General features: G+C 40.9%; 1 protein-coding gene across 1 annotated transcript in view; it reads left to right on the plus strand.

The window, feature by feature from the left end:
- The window catches only part of RIMS3 (regulating synaptic membrane exocytosis 3), a 182657-nt gene extending 177307 nt beyond the window's left edge, over positions 1-5350 (plus strand). Inside the window, exons 6-7 of the mRNA XM_077296067.1 lie at positions 2259-2398; positions 4946-5350. Of these exons, the coding sequence (XP_077152182.1) occupies positions 2259-2398; positions 4946-5158 (353 nt within the window). The 3' untranslated portion in view covers positions 5159-5350. The remainder of the gene's footprint in view (positions 1-2258; positions 2399-4945) is intronic.
- The last annotated feature ends 16946 nt before the right edge of the window (positions 5351-22296 follow it).

A 22296-nucleotide genomic window follows, 5' to 3' on the forward strand; every position in this document is an offset into this window, starting at 1 on the left:
CAGCTGACGTACTATTCCGTCAGCTGGCAGAAAGGGGTTAAATCTGAAAGACAGGGTGGACAGCAAAGTAAGCAGCCTCTTATTACCTCATTAACTCTGGTTTCTCTAGTATTTGATCAGAAAGACAGGGTGGACAGCAATGTAAGTGGCTTCTTCTTACCTCAGCATACCAGTACTAGATCAGAAAGATAAGGTGGACAACAGTATGAGCAGCCTCTTCTTACCTCAGCACCGTTGGTATCTTCATTATTAGATCAGAAAGAAATGATGGACAGCATTGTGAGCAGCCACTTCTTACCTCAGCATCCCAATGATGCTTTATTAGAATCAGGTGACAAAAGGGATAACCGAATGATGATGAAAAATTATATAAAAACACAATAAAAGTATACAAACAGGAGCGCACACCCAGAGAAAACAAGGACAAATGTCTTGGTAGGAAAAACAACAGGGCTAGTACAGCATCACCATAAATGGTTTAAAATGCGTAAAGCAAAAGATAACTAACCTTGTTGTATATTTATGTATTGACTATAGTTGGAAAAGTAAAGTGCAAGTGCAATAAGTGGTGGTATCATTAAGAACCACTGAAGAATGGTAATTCAGTAATCCATATAACAGTAAGTTTGTAATGTACAAGTAAATCAGACTGGACTTAGTGAAATGGTACAGAGAGAAAAGAATCAAGAATAAGTGCTCCAGCAATATGTCAGAGAACCAAAACAAATCACCTTACAGTGTAAGCCATGAGTAATGATTGTAAGGGCAGGGAAGAATCATTACTCATGGCTACTGTTATATGGACTCTATTACTGAATTACCATTCGTCAGTGGTTTTAATGATACCACCACCTATTGCACTTGCACTTTGCTTATTCTCCTATAGTCAGTATATACTTATACAATAAGGTTAGTTACCTTGCGCTTATCGTTATGTACTTTGCACCTTTATGATGATGCTGTACTAGCCCTGTTGCTCCTCCTTCCAGGACATTTGCCCATTTTTTCTCTGGGTGTGTGCTCCTTTTTTATACTTTTATTGTGTTTTTATATAATTTTTCAGCATTGTTCGGTTATTCCTTTTATCACTTGATTCTAATAAAGCATCATCCCCCTAGCCTACAAAGTCCGGCATCTTTATTTTTTATTTTGGGTCCATGCAAAGTTGATTAAAATCTTAATACAAGGACAGAAATTTCGTAGAAGTTTAGCATTCTAGTATTAAAAGCGTAGAATCATTTGAGTATCATACCCAGATTTAAAACTGAAATAAACTTAAAATAAATTACACCCATCTGCCCAAAAATACTACTTTTCTGAAACACTGGTCAAAGAAAACGCTAGCAAAATGGCTTCAACCATCCAGCTGATCACCAAATGTTTCCCTTACCTGAAGTTCAAGTGAAAAGATCTATTTTAGTGCTGGAAATAGTATTACAGGGTATAGAAAAGCAAAATAAAACTATGATGTAGCAGGTTAACACATATCTCTTAGCTCAACACAGGTCTAAATAATACAATCCAGTCTTATTTACCAGCACCCCATATCATGTAAAGATATTGCCATTTGGTATTATTACTAATACATATGACTAAATCCCTTAAAAGGGCTTTCCAGTTTTAACAAATTGGTCTCCCATTTATTTTAGCAAAATGGCCTCCCAATGATCAATTTTTGGTAAAATAACAAAATCAGATAGCACTTACCCCTTCCAGGTTGCAGAGCAGGCTCTCTGTTGCTGCTTTTGCCTATGTGGTTTGACTTTAGCTTGGTCAGGTTATGTTGGTAGCTCATATCACTGGTCTGGGCAATTACTGAGCTCAGCAACTTGTGTCGACTAAGCTGCTGAGCTCCGTGTTTGGCTACAGCTGTGATTTTGTTATTTTACATGAATTAGATAATTTGGGGACTGCTTTTTCTAAAAGTGGAAAACCCCTTTAAGACATTAGACAGTGGTGAATGGATCCCAAACAGAATATATTCTGCCTAATGTCAGAATTTGACCCCCTGTATGTAATTCTGCACACTTAGTTTCTGAGTGTCATGTTTGCTATCTCATGGATACACTTTGTATTTCCTGTTTAGAATCAGAACATGGAAGCACAGTAGAGTAATACAGAATTCCATGGACATGAGCATATACAGTCACTTACTGTCACTAGTAGTTTGTGTCCATTTTTGTTCTCATATTTCATTACTGACCCATACTCAGATTGTATACTCCTTTTTCACTTTGATTTCCATCTTATATACACAGCCCCATACATCAAGGTCTATCTGATAGAGAATGGTGCATGTTTGTCTAAGAAGAAGACCAGAACTGCTAAGAAAACCTGGGACCCAGTATATCAGCAAGTTCTCCAATTTGATGAAGGACCTCAGGGGAAGGTACTTCAGGTAAGGTGTTGTCCTCTTGAAACATTATGCTGGATCATTGGCTAGAATAACAATGTAGCAAGGCTTGTTAAAGGTCAGAACATTGGCTTATAGGGTAACTACCTCCAATAGGTGGCACTAGAAAGAATGTATATTTTCCCTCTGGGAAACAGCTGATTTGCATGTTTTTCCTCCTTACTCCTGTAAACGTAATTGGTCTACTTAATGAGAGCCAGTACCCTAAATATCTGGTTTATCCATGACCTTTTATACCAATGTACTTTGCTAAACAGAGAAAACATATAGTGGCAATCATACCAGAGTAAAATTGATGTAACACCAACAAGAAGTTATGGAAATAACAGGATTGATAGTCATGTTAGTGATATGCAAACAATGAAAAAATGAAAACCTTTTTTTAAAAATACATCTCTATGTATGTGGCAGAATGTCCTGCCACACTGAATGCATTTGGGCTCACAAATCATCAAAATCTGCTGCTGGCAGCTTTCTTTACAATTTCCAACCTATGACGTCTCAGATGTAGATAAATCTGGAAACACTGCAGGCCATAGTACCATGTTTAAATCATGCAGGCTGCTCACAGTAATACGAGTGACATGCAGCCCTGAATTCTCATGTGAAAATCGGCTCCTGGAATACTTTGGAGAAATGGTCATACAAATGGTTCCACAACCAAATCAATGTATCACCGAGCTGCCAGTGTACCTGCAGTGAAGTCCAGATGGATCCAGCTACCATACCTTATAACACACCATAGTAATCCTGGGAGTAGGATCAGTGTGACGTTCCCATGTGATGGTCTCATCATGGTCTTGCCCAAATTGTCTCCAGACCAATCAATGGCTATCACTTTGCCTATGATCTCGTCCAAGAGAAAATTGGAACTCATTGCTGAAGAGGATAGACCTCATTCCAGCCTCCATTGCTGCCTTGCCCTGCACAATGATAGCATTTAAGAGCATTGATATGAGGGTACTGGAACACCTGCAGCTTGATGTCTGACTTGTAGTCCAGTTCTGTGCAAACTCCTTGTTAGGGCTGGCGGAACGCACCAAATATATATATGTTATTAAAGGTGCGCTTGCAGCCCAGGGTCCACCGTGCAGGAGAGGAACCTGCTGCTAGCAATTGGCGGCACTATATGGCGGTATAAGCGAACTCTGTTACTTCACAGAGTCACCTAGATAGGAAAACGCTGTGCCCTGTTAACCTCACAGAGGATCACAGCTAGCTAACAGAGCAGAAAGCAATTGACGTACAAGCCATTTTTCAACACAACACCAGGCCACATGTTCTTGCTACTGTGAGTAACCTGCGTGGTTTAAATGTGTTGCTATAGCCTACAACATTTTAGAACTTGTCTCCCATTAAGCATATCTGTGATGTCATTGTTCGGCACCAGATCTTGACGATTTGCATACCTAAGTTCACTCAATGTTCCAAAAGATTCCTTAAGTAATGTTATTAAAATTTGCCAAGACATGTAAGTGTGTGTATTTCTGTGTGTGGCGCTCATTCTCAATACTAAATAAATCAAGCTGTTTTAAAAAATGTATTTCCATTTTTTCATCATTTTTTACCTCGAGGAATGTCAAGAATGGACTTTAGGTTTCAACATGATGGATTCCTCTGTTCTCAGAAACATCAAGATGCCACCAGAAGTGCCTGTCAGCAGCTTGCTACCCTCCCACCATTCAGACGTCATGCATGCTTGTCCTGAGCCAAGCATTCATGTATACAAGGGGGTTGGGATAGATAGCTGCCAGCCACAAGTTATGTAACATATATTGTTCTTGTGCCAGTACTTAAAGTGGCCCCTCATCCCTGATATTAAATGTCACGATACATTGCTAGTGTATAGCCACATACCTAATGTCCACCATTCTGCTGCCATTGATTATGTAGATCAGTGACTTGTTTCCTTGTGTTCCAAAATGGCCAACACAGAAGCATGGGAAGCATTTTGGAAAGGCTTAACCATGCCTCCCCTGCCTTTCCTCGGGTGCAGGATGGGCCAGCAGGATGATGATGTGTTGGATCTATTACATGGCAGAGAAAAGGCAGGGGATGTAAAGTTCAGCCTTTCCATAGTTCTCCCAGTGTCTTTGCAGTGGCCATTTGACGAAAAGGTGAAAAGAGGGTCAATCTGACAAAGGGAGGCAGCAGCAACAGGATGGAGGGCACCAATCATGACCTAGAAATGTAGCGTCACATTTCGGTTGGTGGGTCACTTTAATAGTCTGAGCCAGGTGTATATGCACCGTCCACTGTTTTAATATCTGCTGTACAACAACTTTTTTTTTTTGGCTGCTTAGGATAAAAAGTTAAATGCATTACCAGCTCAATCTTGCTGATGTCAACTACCAAATGACAATATCTCCTTGGGCATGAATACATTTGTCACTACTTTAGCATTCATACTTCTGAGCTAAATAGCTAAGTACGAGCCGTTTATATTTTATGCAATGTCACCACTCTTTACATGTGACCAATAGTTCTGCTAATAATACTCTTAAATGCTGATCATTTGTGTACCTTCTGTAGGTAATTGTATGGGGAGACTATGGCAGAATGGACCACAAATGCTTTATGGGAATGGCACAGATCCTACTTGAAGAGCTTGATCTAAGTTCCTGTGTCACCGGCTGGTATAAACTATTTCCCACTTCATCACTGGCAGACTCCAGCATTGCTCCTCTCACCCGACAACTGTCACAGTCCTCACTGGAGAGCTCCACCAGTCCATCCTGCACCTAACCTGCCGAGGAAGAAGTGTTTGTTCTAATTGTCCCTCCTTTTCCTAAAGCCAAACCAATCACCTTCCTATTTATAGCACCAGACCCTACACCATAGACTGGTTATTCGAGGCTCTGGAAAAGGAGGGATACAACTATGGCTGAGGACCCTGTGCAACTGACCAATATAAAGCTGCCAATTAAATGCTACTGCAAAAAAAATATATATATATATAAAAGTTATCTATATTATAATGAAACACATAGTGACTGTTATATTTACTACACTTCACTATACAGGGGAACAAAACAAGGAAACTAAATGCAGAATCAAATCGGCAAACACAGCCTTTTATTGCCCTTGCCACCATGGAAGGCCGGTTAGGGTGACAATAACATTTACCCTTCTGGAGTAAGTGTACGCTAATGCTCCAGCGCTGCGGTATGTTATACAGCAAAGCACATACACACTAGACAGCACATAGATCTCAAGCTATAGTAAACACTCAGAATTGTATGAGCCCTTTGCATTGCAGATATTAAACTGCTCCTTTCTCTAAAAAGCAGTTCCCCAACGTACCAAGCTGACAATAAAGATCTCTCCATCTCCCTCTACCTACACTCCTCAGGCAGCAAAAGAGCTGGAAAGTATAAGGTTGGCAACTGTGATATCATGTATATTTCATACAAAGCTATATACACTCATACATATGAATGCATTGACATCTCTCTATACTGCAAATGATATTTTTTCAGGTAAACTATTTTTTTTCTACATTTTTGCGTTTAAAATGGAATGTAGCATTTTTATTGTGCATTTCTGAGGATTTAGAAAAAGAATTGCAAAAGGTGACTTGCCACTTTTTGTTTACATGGTCTTTTTGCCGCACATATAAGCAATCTTTTTTATATATATAAATATATATATATATATATACATAGTACTGCATGTAGCTTTTTGTGTTATAACACAATTCATCCAACGCATTCATTTTCTTTTAAGTGCTTTAAACTTTTTTGCGCTGCACTGAACTCTTAGAACCCTTTAGTGCCAGGAAGACCTGTGATCCTTTACTACTACAAAGATGATGTTCCTTGCAGTCAAGCTTGGATGGTCTAGGAGAATTATATCATGTGACAGTAAGATTGGGAGGAGATTGCTAGGATTCATAGTCTGATATAAGCAGGACATATCCATGGCATTATCTGTTTCCAATAGATATCAGCCTTGTCTGCATTTATCGGTTATGTGCAGAATTACTGTATCCCATATGCTACTAAACCTTCACTTTCATCCACGGACAGTCTCTGTAAAAAAAAAAAAAAGAAAGATACAAGAAAGAAAGCATCATGGATATCGGAATTGAAAAGCATATATGTAGCATGTGATCTCATGTAGCAATTGATATTGTTTCTTAAAGGATGTCTACTATAACAACTCAGGGCTAAAAAAAAGACACGGGTCTTCAATGGAACTGTGAAGTTTCTAAAACTTGACCAAACCCGTTTATTACAATTCCAAGAGAAAGTCTGCAGCATATTTTTTCACCAGGAGGATGAAAAAGTCCCACATATTCCTTGAAGCAAAGCAATACATGGACTGATAAGGGTACAAAAGGAGCGGTTGCGATTTAGATACCATCAAGGGTGGACAAATCATGGATGTAACCTGTGCAGCTGCACAGGGGCCCAAGAGGTAAGGGGCCCACGTCTACCTCCAAAGCAGGTGGAATTGTGCTTTTTGGTGAGTTAAGTTTTTGGACTGCAAAGGGCCCTCTTCTGTCTGTGTCCACCACTGGATACCAGAACACTGTAAGTATCTCTTGACATGCAAGTGGCAGGTATAGAATTATATTCCTATAGTTTATCGAGAAAAAATGTTGTATTCACAATCCAAACCACTAAGATGTAGACAGAATCTTAAGGCATCAATATGTAACTTTAAAAATTCAATGTATTCTTTTTAGAGGCAGCTACAACAAACAACATATTCTGATTATTATTTTACATTGTATCTATAGTTAAAGGAATTATCCGGCCCTTTGATTGTTTCTTCGTATGGAGCTAAGAAGTTACTGGCAGGTAGTTGCCTCTTATGCCCGGTGATGATCTTTTACAGCTCAGGTGGCAATTCTCTTGATTCTTTTGACCTCAACAGAGCAGCTCTTTCTCTTCTGGCCTACTCTATTGATGTCATGCTGTTTGGCAGCCGACTCCTTGCAGTTAAGCAGTAGAGAGCCGGCTATCAATCAGCATGACATCGGCAGTGACGCATAGTTAACAGCGCAGAATGGAAGAGAAGAAGCTGCTCTGATGACATGACTTCAACAAAGGCAAAGTCCGTGACAGCTCTGAGCTGGCACAGATGTCGCCAGGAAGAACAAGCAGATAGTTGGCAACTACCTGCTGGTAAGTTCTTAAGGTACCTTCACACGAAGCGACGCTGCAGCGATAGCGACAACGATGCCGATCGCTGCAGCGTCGCTGTTTGATCGCTGGAGAGCTGTCACACAGACAGCTCTCCAGCGACCAACGATGCCGAGGTCCCCGGGTAACCAGGGTAAACATCGGGTTGCTAAGCGCAGGGCCGCGCTTAGTAACCCGATGTTTACCCTGGTTACCAGCGTAAAAGTAAAAAAAACAAACACTACATGCTCACCTGCGCGTCCCCCAGCGTCCGCTTCCTGACACTGACTGAGCTCCCGGCCCTAACAGCACAGCGGTGACGTCACCGCTGTGCTTTCACTTTCACTTTAGGGCCGGTGCTCAGTAAGTGTCAGGAAGCAGACGCTGGGGGACGCGCAGGTGAGTATGTACTGTTTGTTTTTTTTACTTTTACGCTGGTAACCAGGGTAAACATCGGGTTACTAAGCGCGGCCCTGCGCTTGGTAACCCGATGTTTACCCTGGTTACCAGTGTAAAATATCGCTGGTATCGTTGCTTTTGCTTTCAAACACAACGATACACGGCGATCGGACGACCAAATAAAGTTCTGGACTTTATTCAGCGACCAGCGACATCACAGCAGGATCCTGATCGCTGCTGCGTGTGAAACGAAACGATATCGCTAGCGAGGACGCTGCAACGTCACGGATCGCTAGCGATATCGTTACAAAGTCGTTTCGTGTGAAGGTACCTTTAGTCCCATGCAAGAAAGTAAGCAACTCCAGGGCAACACCTTAAAGACTTTAAAGCTTTAGCTGTCTTTTGTAAACGACCTAACTCACAAGGTCTTTGAATAATCTATTATCATAATTTGTAATTATGGTCTCTGACTCCAGGAAAGCAGTGTTATGTGCCAAATCTAGGCAGAAATATTAATTTACAGAATTGAAAGAGTGTAATTTGTTTTATTTAACTGCCAAAGACAACAGTGAAACTTGCGATAGACACAATGATAATATAACCAATATGATCTGAAAATGATCACGGGTTCTGACTAGCCTAATGATTGCACTAGTTGGATGCCTTTTGGATTTTTTCCGACATTAAAAGAATTTCGAGTCTTTGTAATTTTTAGCATAATTAAACGCTAAGGATAATTGTAAGAGGGGATCTTAAGATTCAAGAGAGCAGCAAGTAAACATTTTTACCATACATTACATGAAAGCTGTCTATAAATGAAGATGTTCTTCCATCTACTGGTAAAATCTTATAGAGCAGTCATTTTTCACATATATATCTGCCTATTTTGGGCCCAGATAGACTAATGGTTGCTCTTAATCAGTGCATGATAGCCTCTGTATGAGCATGCAAACAAAGAAAGCTGTTAATCATTTGTTAGGACCGCCCACTGGACTCCTAACTCTGCAATATGCAGATATATAAAATACAAGTATACTGAATCTTTACCCACAAACTTAAATATGAATTTACAAAGCTCTTCCTGCTAGATGTTCCCTGTGGTCCAGAACTTCCTGTTAATGTGAAAGGTTCCCTTTTAAAGATGTTATATTATTTCCCTGTGTGTACTAACCATGAATACACCTGATAAGAAGCTGGTGCTTTTCCAGATGCAGTGTTCAGTGTGAATGTATTCAGAAAGTCAGCAGCCATTGTTTATATGCAGTAGTCACTGAAAATTAAAGAAAAATGGCAGAAAATGGAAATCAGGCCACTGTGAGTAATAAAAGTAAGACTATGTTTAAAGGGAACCCATCAGTAGATGCATGATGCCCAAACTACTGCCAGCATGAATCTAAGCCAGACTGCGCTGTTCCAGTTAATTAACAGGTCTTTCCCTATATATACACTGTTAATCAATTGGTGCGGAGTGTGAAGAGACTGGCCCGGACTAGTCAGATCTCTCCCGGTAATACCCCGCCGGCATTTCAAAATGAAAAATACTGTTTCAGAGTACAACATACTTGGCTACAATCATGCATCTGGGTTTTGATTCGTGATGCCTAAGGTTCGCGCAGCCTGATTCTAACAAAAGGTTCACTTTAATAACAATCAAATGATAATTGATTATCCTTGTTAAAAAATATTGGAAAGTTGTAATATCTGTGTGGTCTTGCTTACTTATGACAATGGTAATGAATAGGTATTTAAATCTTTATTTGATTGGTGGCCAATTTTAGTCCAGTTCTTCCTCTTGTCTAATGCAAATGCTTTAGCGCAGCCAATCTTTGCATGAAAAAGCCCCTGTATTGATAATATGTGCTGGTATTGTCAGGATTCATCGGTGTCCCGTTTTGTCAGTGAGTTTCACTTATTAACAAAGCACCAAAAACTGCAGTAACACGTATCAATTTGTAATTCAGGTTCTATGTAATGGTATGTGCACATGTATTTATGTATGTACACTGTTTAAGGCATTACTGATCTTATTAAAACACAATACCACTACACCTACTTAATTGACATTATACATTTTTGCCAAATTTATGCTTCTTGCCCCTTTTACAGTATCTTTATTGTATTTAACTTAACTTCATAAATGGTTAATGGCCATGCAATTACATGGAACTAAGGGGTTTTAAATACAATATAAATAATTTTTAATCAAAATACATATAAAGGACTAAATCTTTAAAAACAGCCAATAAAAGAACAAAAATGCTAATAAAATTCCCAGGGCCACCTCCCTAATAAGTGCCCTGTCCAGGTAACCATTAAACCACATCAATACAAAAACTTGTAGCCTAGGCTCTCCAAAGATATTTAGGTATGAAGATGACAAAGAAGAGTGTACAAGTATACCCAAGGCAAAATAGTAACAACATATGAATAAAAGAATGAGTCTCCAGGCATGAAGGAAAGAGGCACGTCATCTGACATGTTTCATCACCTGTAGAAGCTTCCTCAGATGTGACCCTCCTGAGGACTTGCATTTCAGCTATACATATTTAGCTTGTTATAAAGTTTTAATGGAACGTGCTTGATTGTGGCTCAAATTAAGGTAATGGGGGGCTCCCAGATATCCAACATTTTGTGATTATGGTTCATTTTGGGGAAAAAACCCCGAGCAATGATAATGTTTGGATTGCTGAAGAAACACAGATTCCAAGGTTGCAGATCTTATCTCTCACCACCCTTTCACTCTCCCCAATAAGCCATGCATTATAATTCATCCCCCACTCTTCTAAACTCACATATACAGGATAACACAGCAGACATGGACTTTCAGAGTAGGCACCATTTTCAAGCTTACTGTGGGTGAGTCAAAGCGAGTTCAGAGATATCAACCGATCCTTATAATTTGTGCCTTTACAGTAGTTCTCAAGACTGATTTTAGTTGATCACGGAAAGCTCTATCTGCTACAAAAAAGACACCCAACTCTGCTACACATTCATGCTTCAGGATTGTTCCACGGGAAGGCAAGAAGTGTAAGATTAGGTGGAAAAGTAGATGAAAAATAAAGATTACTTCATATTAATTGGGTCCATGATGGTTGACTAGTAAAGTCATGAATTGACTGTGCTAAAATATTAGGTAATTTATATAATTGTTGGAAGAGTAGATGCGTTAAGAACAAGCTTATGACTTTTCATGCTATATACCTCAGTACAGATTGAAAATAGCAATTCGTAAAAATAGGCTGCTATTAGTATTAGTACGTACCTACATATAACTCATGTTATAGAAATACTGCAAGTAAATGTAATTTGATAGTTCATATTGTTTGTTTGATAGACAGAAAGACATCAATTCTAATTACATTAGAAAATCAAAAGATAAATCTATAGCATTTGCTTGTAGCTCTATTCTGTTGACATTCTGACCCTCCCATTTCTCTCAAAAATAAGACTTCTTAAAAAAATAAATAAAAAAAATTACACAAATTCTTATTAAAAAGGGCAACCAATGCCACACTCTAATGAGAAAGCGACTCACTATCTTACTTGCTTCTAGTCACTTTATTTGGGGCATGAAGTGTTTTGTGCCTCAGGTCTTGTAACATCAATCCCTAATGTTGTTTATTGGAACAAGAGACAAGATTTGTTTTATTTTAGCCCCATTAGGTATTCCCTTTTAATTTGCCTATTTGAGTCTAAAATGATTGGGGACAGATTAGGTTTTAGGCATATTTAGGTTGGCGCAGCATAGAGGCCTTAGATGACCTTGTGAAGCATCAAGACCCACTGATCTTATTGTCATTTGCAGCCTGTTGTAGCGTGACCACCTCCAGTAACATTAAGGCATTACAGGTGCATCTGTGAAGGTCAGCCATTTTAACAGCAGGAGCCAAGCTGAGTTTTACAAGCACATATTGTTTTAGATCCTCATTAGGGCTTCCATACAAACTTCATAACTACTGCTTTGCAATTAAATTCAGTTCAGGGAATAGAAAAAGTAACAAAGACCATCACTTATCACAGGTGCCTAATGGAATCTCTGTTATTCAGCAAAAAAAAGGCTAGTTAAACAGCATGGGTTTTTTTTCACCTTGTCAGCAAAAAATATAGAAGCAGCATGAAAACTTGGAGGGGGTAGGTGCGACAGAGGAATGTGAGCCTTCTAAGATCAAGCATAATTTACTATAACAGGTAGCAACCTCAACAAATCATAGTATTACTGTAAAAAGTTTGCTTCCTTCCATATAATAGACAAGATCAGTTTTCCAAATACAAAATTGTTTGAAATATATACATTTACTCCAGCTGTCTATTATAGAAACTTTCATTCCAAGACCTAGAATTACCAGTAAATCTAAGTCCCTAGATTATTTAATTGCGTGAAACCTTAAAGGAGATGCCAGCCCTGATCTTAGCCTGGTGATCAACTGATCGCTGTGAGTATAGCTTCAGAAACCTCTGAAGACCCTGGAAGGCGATACACGGGGACACCAGGTCCTACCAGAGCAATGCCCATTTTTTTTGCACTGGCGTTTGCTCTTAGATCTGGTTGCAAGTGGAGGATCTTCCTATACAATTTATGTTTGCCCGTGAAATTAGACCAACACATTAATTTTACATTTAGCCGTTTCGCGGTCTCCATCACAAGTAATAGATGAAAAATATTAATTTCTATGCTCATAGAAGTTATCACTCAGCTACATCTATACCCTGGGTGGCATTTACATTAACCCTGCAACATACGTTTTATAACAATGCAAATTTAAAATGATGCACAGAATATGCAAAGCTGCATGAGAACTATTGTGGACTACCATGGCTGAAGTTAATGGTCTTCACATGCCATCTGTTACCCTTGTAGGTCATCTGGGCAACTTAGAGCTGGGCAGAATAATAAGACTTTATTCGTGATGCCAATTTAGGGATTATACTTCTACTCTCTATAACCGGACAGAAACATTTAGTTTCATTGATGAGAGTACAGACATGCCCTGCATTACCAGAGACACCCTGCTGCCTTATGAAATTGACCATGTATAAACTATTGATATGTAAGAAAATCAGCTTTAAAAAACATGTTATTGCTGCCAGACACCCTAGTGACATTAGTGCAGCAGGTTGGGGGGTAAGACTATGATATGATAGAAAGATTATTTTCATACAACGCACCAGCACTAGTTAACAAAAGCAGTATATAGGGCAAGATGAACAAAAACATAACCTTAGACAGCACAAGCAGTCTTGGCTGCCAGACAGACCGAAAATGGTCTCACCCACTTCATAGACCAGCGCCTTAATAGCAAGAATAGCCGCAAAGCAGCAAGAATCGGGTTAGCTGACTGATCCTGTCAATGAGGACACATGACAATCCTGGTATCAAATACAGAATAGAGAAATGTTCACATAGCTCTGGCTAAAACAGACTGCCTCTTCTTCGTACAGATGTGCCCTCCTTTCTGGCTCACTGTTGAATGTTTGTAACGCTTTAATGCTCTGAATGTGGTGTCACACCGTTTGATACCTGCTTATATTTGTAAAGCTTTGTGTATGGCAAAAATAAAAATAAATATAGAAAAAGAATACAAATATTATATAAATATATATTCAAAGTAAAGGCCAAGTATGTGATGGATAATGTTTGTAATACAGCAAATGAGAAATCAGATGTTTATGATATAAAAGGAAACCTGCATTTTCTACCTGTGCTCTGTAATGTTTTATAGACGTGGTCTTTACTGTCAAATCCTAGTATTTTTGTGGTTTTCATGCAGCAGGACTGATGACTATTAAAAAAAAAATTGCACGATTCTTCCTTTTGTAAAATATTCTTAGAGATTTTTGAAAAAGGAGATAAAATGTGAGCACTCTTGGATGGTAAGCTTGTAACGCATGTATTCTGGCAACCAGAGATTAATAAATTCAATTAAAAATATTATGGTACCCTGTTTCTTTTTTTATACTTCTAGTTAAAGGGGTTGTACCACAAAGAAAACACATTTTAATCAATGTATCTTGGAATAAAAATAAGTTTCACCACTGGATGTGTTAAAAATAATGTTCCTTTGCTGAGATAATCTTATAAAAGTGCTCCTGTGGTGTACTGCGTAATGTCTGTGTGACCATACAAGCATGATCTGAACATACCATATCTCATGGCCAGGAGAGGAAGCAAAAGACTATCCACACGGGACATGGGATCACAGCTGATTCTTTCTTCAAAATAAAACATTTACCTACTTGTTTTATCACAGGAGTGAGTTTGTTTCTGCCACTTTTTTAGCCTTGTTAATGCTTCATAAATGAAGTAAGTGACATATGAGCTCAATAGCAGCTACTAGCTAACTGACCTGATTTATGATGAGTTAAGGAACTGGAGACATGGCAGAAACACTCCTGTGTTACTGAAGACAGGTCAATCTTTTACCTCTACTGATTAAAATGTACTTTGTTTGTAAAATAACCCTTTTAAGTACAATTTTGAGAATACGCCTAATGCAAATTCCACACAAATGTAAAGTCCATTCCCAACTGTGGTTCTAATGACCCGAACTAACAGCTTAAGGGTATGTTTCCACGGTCCAGATTGGCAGCGCTTTGGATGCAGCTCCGTCCAAAGCGCTGCCGGCTTTTGTACGCGCGGTGATTCCGCATGTGTTCATTGAACCATGCAGAATCACTGCTTCCTATACATACAGTAGGACAGTGATATTTATCTTGCAGAGACTGAGGGTCTCTGCAAAATAAATAGACATGCTGCGGTCTAGAAAGACGCGCCGCATGTCCAGTAACGCAGGGAAGCCGGAGGCGTCTCTGCACACAAAGTGGAGATGGGATTTCATAAAATCTCATCCACTATGCTGTAACATCTGGCATCTGCGGATTGGACGCTGCGGCTCTACGCAGCGTCCAATCCGCAGCAAATACCGTGGAAACATACCCTTATAAGTGCCTATGATACTGTTAATTTGGGTCATTAGACCTGTGGATGGGTTGGAACTTGCAGCCGCAATATCGGTGCAGAAATTAAAGAATAATAAATATGGTAAAGTTATATGGAAAAGAAGAAATAAAATAACACAAACATAATTGCAACAATGGAAAGGCACAAGTACCGTATATACTCGAGTATAAGCCGAGATTTTCAGCCCAAATTTTTGGGCTGAAAGTGCCCTCTCGGCTTATACTCGAGTCATGATCGGTGGTGGGGTCGGCGGGTGAGCACTGTCATATACTCACCTAGTCCCGGCGTTCCTAGCGCTCCCCCTGCCTGTCACACTGTCTTCGGTGCCGCAGCCTCTTCCCCTGAGCGGTCACGTGGGACCGCTCATTAGAGAAATGAATAGGCGGCTCCACCTCCCATAGGGGCGGAGCCGCATATTCATTTCTCTAATGAAGCGGTGCCGGTGACCGCTGATAGAGAAAGAGGCTGCGGCACCGAAGACAGGCAGGGGGAAGGAGCGGGACGCCGGGAGCAGGTAAGTATGTCATATTCACCTGTCCTCGTTCCACACGCCGGGTGTCGCGCCATCTTCCCGGCGTCTCTCCGCACTGACTGTTCAGGCAGAGGGCGCGATGACGCATATAGTGTGCGCGCCGCCCTCTGCCTGATCAGTCAGTGCGGAGAGACGCCGGGAAGATGGCGCCGAGGAGCTGCAAGCAAGACAGGTGAGTATGTGTTTTGTTTTTTTTATTGCAGCAGCAGCACAGCTATGGGGCAATAATGGACGGTGCAGAGCACTGTATGGCACAGCTATGGGGCAATAATGGTGCAGAGCACTATATGGCACAGCTATGGGGCAACGGTGCAGAGCACTATATGGCACAGCTATGGGGCAATAATGGTGCAGAGCACTATATGGCACAGCTATGGGGCAACAGTGCAGAGCACTATATGGCACAGCTATGGGGCAACGGTGCAGAGCACTATATGGCACAGCTATGGGGCAATAATGGTGCAGAGCACTATATGGCACAGCTATGGGGCAATAATGGTGCAGAGCACTATATGGCTCAGCTATGGGGCAATAATGGACGATGTAGAGCACTATATGGCAGAGCTATGGGGCAATGGTGCAGAGCACTATATGGCACAGCTATGGGGCAACGGTGCAGAGCACTATATGGCACAGCTATGGGGCAATAATGGTGCAGAGCACTATATGGCACAGCTATGGGGCAATAATGGACGGTGCAGAGCACTATATGGCACAGCTATGGGGCAATAATGGTGCAGAGCACTATATGGCACAGCTATGGGGCAATAATGGACGGTGCAGAGCACTATATGGCACAGCTATGGGGCAACGGTGCAGAGCACTATATGGCACAGCTATGGGGCAACGGTGCAGAGCACTATATGGCACAGCTATGGCACAGCTATGGGGCAATGGTGCAGAGCATTATATGGCACAGCTATGGGGCAATGGTGCAGAGCACTATATGGCACAGCTATGGGGCAATGGTGCAGAGCACTATATGGCACAGCTATGGGGCAATGGTGCAGAGCACTATATGGCACAGCTATGGGGCAACGGTGCAGAGCACTATATATATGGCACAGCTATGGGGCAATAATGGTGCAGAGCACTATATGGCACAGCTATGGGGCAATAATGGACGGTGCAGAGCACTATATGGCACAGCTATGGGGCAATAATGGACGGTGCAGAGCACTATATGGCACAGCTATGGGGCAATGGTGCAGAGCACTATATGGCACAGCTATGGGGCAATGGTGCAAAGCACTATATGGCACAGCTATGGGGCAATGGTGCAGAGCACTATATGGCACAGCTATGGGGCAATAATGGACGGTGCAGAGCACTATATGGCACAGCTATGGGGCAATGGTGCAGAGCACTATATGGCACAGCTATGGGGCAATGGTGCAGAGCACTATATGGCACAGCTATGGGGCAACGGCGGTGCAGAGCATTATATATATGGCACAGCTATGGGGCAACGGTGCAGAGCATTATATATGGCACAGCTTTATGTGGAGCATCTATGGGGCAACGGTGCAGAGCATTGTATATATGGCACAGCTTTATGTGGAGTATCTATGGGGCAATGGTGCAGAGCATTGTATATATGGCACAGCTTTATGTGGAGCATCTATGGGGCCATAATGAACGGTATGGAGTATCTATTTTTAATTTTGAAATTCACCGGTACCTGCTGCATTTTCCACCCTAGGCTTATACTCGAGTCAATAAGTTTTCCCAGTTTTTTGTGGCAAAATTAGGGGGGTCGGCTTATACTCGGGTCGGCTTATACTCGAGTATATACGGTAACTCCATCTCCTATAGGATCTACTTTTGCTGCTAGTTCTTTTCACACTGGATCACTTTATTAAAAATTCGGAATGATCTTTTTTGGAGGCAATCTTTTATAATCCTTTTTATCCCCTTGGTGACTGGGCCAAATTTTTGAAATCTGACCAGTGTCACTTTATGTGGTAATAACTCTGGAATTCTTCAAAAAATCTGAGTGATTTTGAGACTGTTTTTTTCGAGGCACATTAAAATTTATGATAATGGTAAATTTATGTCAATATGTTTTGTGTTTATCTATAAAAGTTATCAAAAACTACACAAAAATGTAAAAAAAAGTGCAATTTTCAAACTTTGAATGATGATCCCTTTAATCTAGATAGTCATACCATAGAAAAACATTATTAAATAACATTTCCCACATGTCTGCTTTACATCAGCACCATTTGTAAAATGTTATTTTATTTTGTTTGCATTTTATGAGGTTTAATAATGTAGCTGTCATTTTCCATTTTTTCAAGGAAATGTGCAAAATTTATTTTTTTAGGGACCTATTCAGCTTTTAAGTGACTTTGAGGGTCCTATATATTGGAAGACTCCCCAAAATGATACCATTTTAAAAACAGCACCCCCTGATATACTGAAAACTGCTGTCAGGTAGTTTATTAACCCTTCAGGTGATTTTACAAATTAATGTAAATTGGCATGACAGAAATGAAAAAATTTATTTTTACCACCAAAATGTCGCTAACTTCTGAACAGGTCGCTTTATCCGGAAGGCTCTAAGGCCGCTATTTGGCCATGAATTGCAATGGCAAACATCAGGACAACACAATCATGATTTCTGGGTGCTGATGGGCTTAAATAGGAAGCCCCCACACTCTTTTAACCATTTATATGGTGTAATCACTTTTCACAGCAGCATCTAAGGGGTTAAACAGATATGGATGGTGCCAACCCTGATTGCGGCTAATGCAAGTCGTCAGCTATAGTGTACAGCCAACAGCTGCTGGATTGTCACCTGTATGGGGATGATATTCTCTTATATCTCAGGTCAGTAAAAAGACGTATTGGCGGTCACTAAGGGGTTAAAAATGATTTGAAATTATCTCAATAGGTCAAATAAGTATTAGTCTTCTTACGGGATATAAACTAGCATGCAAATCTACCTTAACAAACCACAGACACCTGATGGAAAAGATCAGAAGTGACAAGAAGCCGTATATATTTGTCTTTTGACACATAAATATAAAAAAAAGAAAATAGATAATGGGCAAATAAGAAATATATACCAGCGCTGAAACTTGATCTTAGTGCGTAAAGCTGCATATACTGATGCCCTGTCTGCCCACATGCGTAATGACTATAAAAGAAAAAGAAAGATATGCACTAAATGCACCTAGTGATCTATTGGTAGGAGATATAGGAGTAAAGTGATGGATAACAAATGATAGTTAAATGGACGCCTACCTGTGGATATGAATCGTCCCAATATAGGTGGTGTTAATAGTGTCCATTGGTAGATAGCGATCCGTTCAGTGTGATCAATGTTAAATGCAGTAGATCTACCACACTGGATCTGTGCTGTGCTGAAATACAGTGTTAGCGGCGTTCCGGACTGTCACGTTTGCTGCAATACTTTGAAAAAACTACCACCCTGCGAATATGTGACTTCACTGGCTAAGGGCTCTCTTCAAGATAAAAAGGCTACGCCTTTCAGAGATATCGTCCTCCCTTCATCAGGGTTTACACTCCATGGCGGATGGCAGTTCTTTTATAGGTATGTATTCAAACACGTTGGTCCAAATAATAATGGATTATTTCTAAATTTAAAAGGCGAACAATTCTATTTCCCCATTGAGACCTGCCGGCATTAATGCATTTGTGTGAATATCCTTCTGCTTTCTGCCTTTGACATTTGATGTATATATATCCACCCCTCCAATGTTTTTTTTTACGTTTTCTATACCCCATAAGGAATTTCCCTTAAATTTTCCATTATGTGCTACTTTGTAATGATATGATAATGGATGTTCTGTAAACGGTCGTTTAATGTTATATTCATGCTCTTTTAGTCTGACTCCTAGTTCTCGTTTCGCTCTGCCTACTGTGGTAGAACAGTTCACTAGGCTGCTTAATGACGTAGTCACAGGAATGCATCTCAATTAAATTTTCAACTGGTTTATTAAAAACAGGCTTTATAAACCAGTCCAAACAACATAAATAGACATATTCACTCTTCTTGACATAGACAAACCAGCACTCATTATACTCCTTATAACTGGGGTTCGCCAGCACAGGAAACAGGATTCAGTTGTGTTTACCAAGAGCCCAGCTCCTTATGTCAGCTCCCCTCCAGAGTACACAGAACAATCATTAAGTCCAAAGGCGTCATTTTTACCTCCTGTACTCCTCCCTAGAGTGGAGATATGATGAACAGCTATCTCATCCACCTCTTCAGCTGTTCATAATAGATCTGGCACTATCATGGCTGATTGACCCCTCTCAGCCCCCAACATGCTGTAGCAAAACTTCCTGGTTTATATCACTGAAGTTAATAACCTCAGTGAAATATATTTCCCTTCCAGCACATTACCTGTGACCCTCTTACACTACATATACTTCTTGGCACTGACATTTTTTACAGTATATGACACCCTTAGTGTGGCTGGTTATATGGTTTTTAATCAATTATTCTGGAGTTCCAAATGTGTATATTGAATTATGATTTTCTATTGAGTTGCACATTGTGCACTTTTTTACAATGGAAAAAAAGTTATTCTGCATTTGATTTTTATATGTATCTGTATGTATATTTCTGATCACTATAGGGGCTATTTTACTAGCAAAAGTCCTTGTTTTTCTGAATATAAAGCTTAGTTGAGGTGGAAAAAGTTCCCCCACAACTTTATTTTCATGTAAAAATGACCAATTTTTTTTTACAATTTGTTTTAATAATATACATTCTTGGTTATATTGCGTTATTGTTGGTACAGTGAAAAAAAATGTTGTTTCTGTCTACATTATTTTAAAAGTTTGAAGTTAATAGGGATTCTCTATACATTTTTTTCCACTTTGTTATTTATTTCTTTTACTCTGGGTTGAGTACCGTATTTTTCGCATTATAAGACGCTCCGGATTATAAGACACACCCCAAATTTTGAGGAGAAAAATAGGAAAAAAACTTTTTTAATAAAATGGTGGTGCTTCTTATAATCCATGCATCTTATTGCTTACCGGGGGTGGTGGCTGTGGTGAAGCGGGGTCTCAGGGTTGCTGCTGGAGGAGGTGGGTGTTGCCATCGCACTCTGTCCCATGCTGCCGCCATGCTGTGTCCCCGAAGCTTGCCATTGCACTCTATCCCTTGCTGCCGGGTGCTGCCACCATGCTGTGTCCCCAAAGCTTGTTCCCATGCTTTTTTACTGGGTGCTGCTGCTGCACTGTATCCCTGATACTTGCTACCGCGCTTTTTTACCAGGTGATGCTGCCGTGCTGTGTCCCCGATGCTTGACACCATGTTCTGTCCAATGCTGCCGGGTGATGCCACTGCTCTCTGTCCCGTGCTGCATGGGGGAGCTCTGCAGTTCCATCTATGCTTTCCTATGCGGTGGATTCCTTCCGGGAAAATGGCCGCCGGGAGGTGGCACATGCTCAGATTGAGATCTCGGCAACAAGATCTCGGGAGATGAGATTTCAGCGCTGAGATCTCATCTCCCGAGACATCCCGGCGGCCATTTTCCCGGAAATAATCCACCGCACAGAAAAGCATGGATGGAACTACAGAGCCCCCCCACGCAGCACTGGACAGAGAGTATCAGCAAGCACCGGTGACACAGCGTGGCAGCAGCACACGGCAGCACCGGGGATAGTGTGGCGGCAAGCATCGTACACCTGCAGCGGCAGCACCGATAAGGTATATCCGCATTGTAAGACGCACCCCCCATTTTCCCCCCAAATTTGGGGGAAAAAAGTGCATCTTACAAAGCGGAAAATACGGTATATCCTTTTTAGACACTTTTTTTTATAAGTTTTTCTCACGATGCTAGCGGGGATCTCACCGAGGTCACCGCAGTTCAACCTGGCTGGAAACGCAGCCTCTGTGACATCACCATTAGTCACTGATGCTGCACTCACAGCAGTTCATTCCCCAGTGGCACTCAGCCTGGACGGTCGCATCTTGGCACCGTCCAGGTTGAAAACTGTTTTTCCCCCTGACATGAATGATGGCGTGAGACAGAACGATGGACTGGTATGGTATATTGTTGTTTTATTATTTTTGGTTTATTACAGGAGAAAAAGGGCTTTGGAGGAATTAGGCGAGGTTGTAAGTATGGTTTAATTGAGATTATTAAAGGAGTCTGTGTCATTTTTTCAAGTAAAGGACTTTATTCTTGGTGTCTGTGTTTTCATACAGTGTTACTATGGGATTAATAATGGGGGCGTCTTATAGACGCCTCTCCATTACTAACCTCGGGGCTTGATGCCACCGGACAATACAAAGGTGACATCAACCCCCCCCCAACTATCTCCCCACTTGCCACTGCTACAGGGTAAATGGGAAGAGCCAGGCAAAGCACCAGAATTGGCGCATCTAATGGATGTGCCTTTTCTGGGCGTCTGCGGGATGCTATTTTTAGGCTGGGAGGGCAAAATCCATGGCCCCTTACAAGCCTGAGAATACCAGCCCCCAGCTGTCTGCTTTAGCAAGGTTGGTTGTCAAAAATCGGTGGACCCTACACAGGTTTTTTTTTATTATTTAAATAATATTAAAAAAACAGCTTGGGGCCCCCTCTATTCTTGATAGCGCTGACAGCAGAGGGTTGCAGCCCTCAGCTGTGAGTTTTGCCTGGCTGCTTAGCAAAAATACAGGGGAACCCACGCTGTTTTGAAAAAAAATTATTTATATACAGCACAAGAGCGGCTGATGAATACTCCCATCTTCCACTCCTGCTCTCGCTGTTATTAGTGGCAGCAAGTGTCGGATGATGGAAGCAGTTGTCCCATCAGCTGACACCAGTGACTGGAGGTAAACTTTATACCTCCGATCACAGCTGAGCGATAACGCTGTCTTCTGACAGCGTGGGAA

This window comes from Ranitomeya variabilis, chromosome 3 (genome assembly GCF_051348905.1).
Source record: "Ranitomeya variabilis isolate aRanVar5 chromosome 3, aRanVar5.hap1, whole genome shotgun sequence".
NCBI lineage: Eukaryota > Metazoa > Chordata > Amphibia > Anura > Dendrobatidae > Ranitomeya > Ranitomeya variabilis.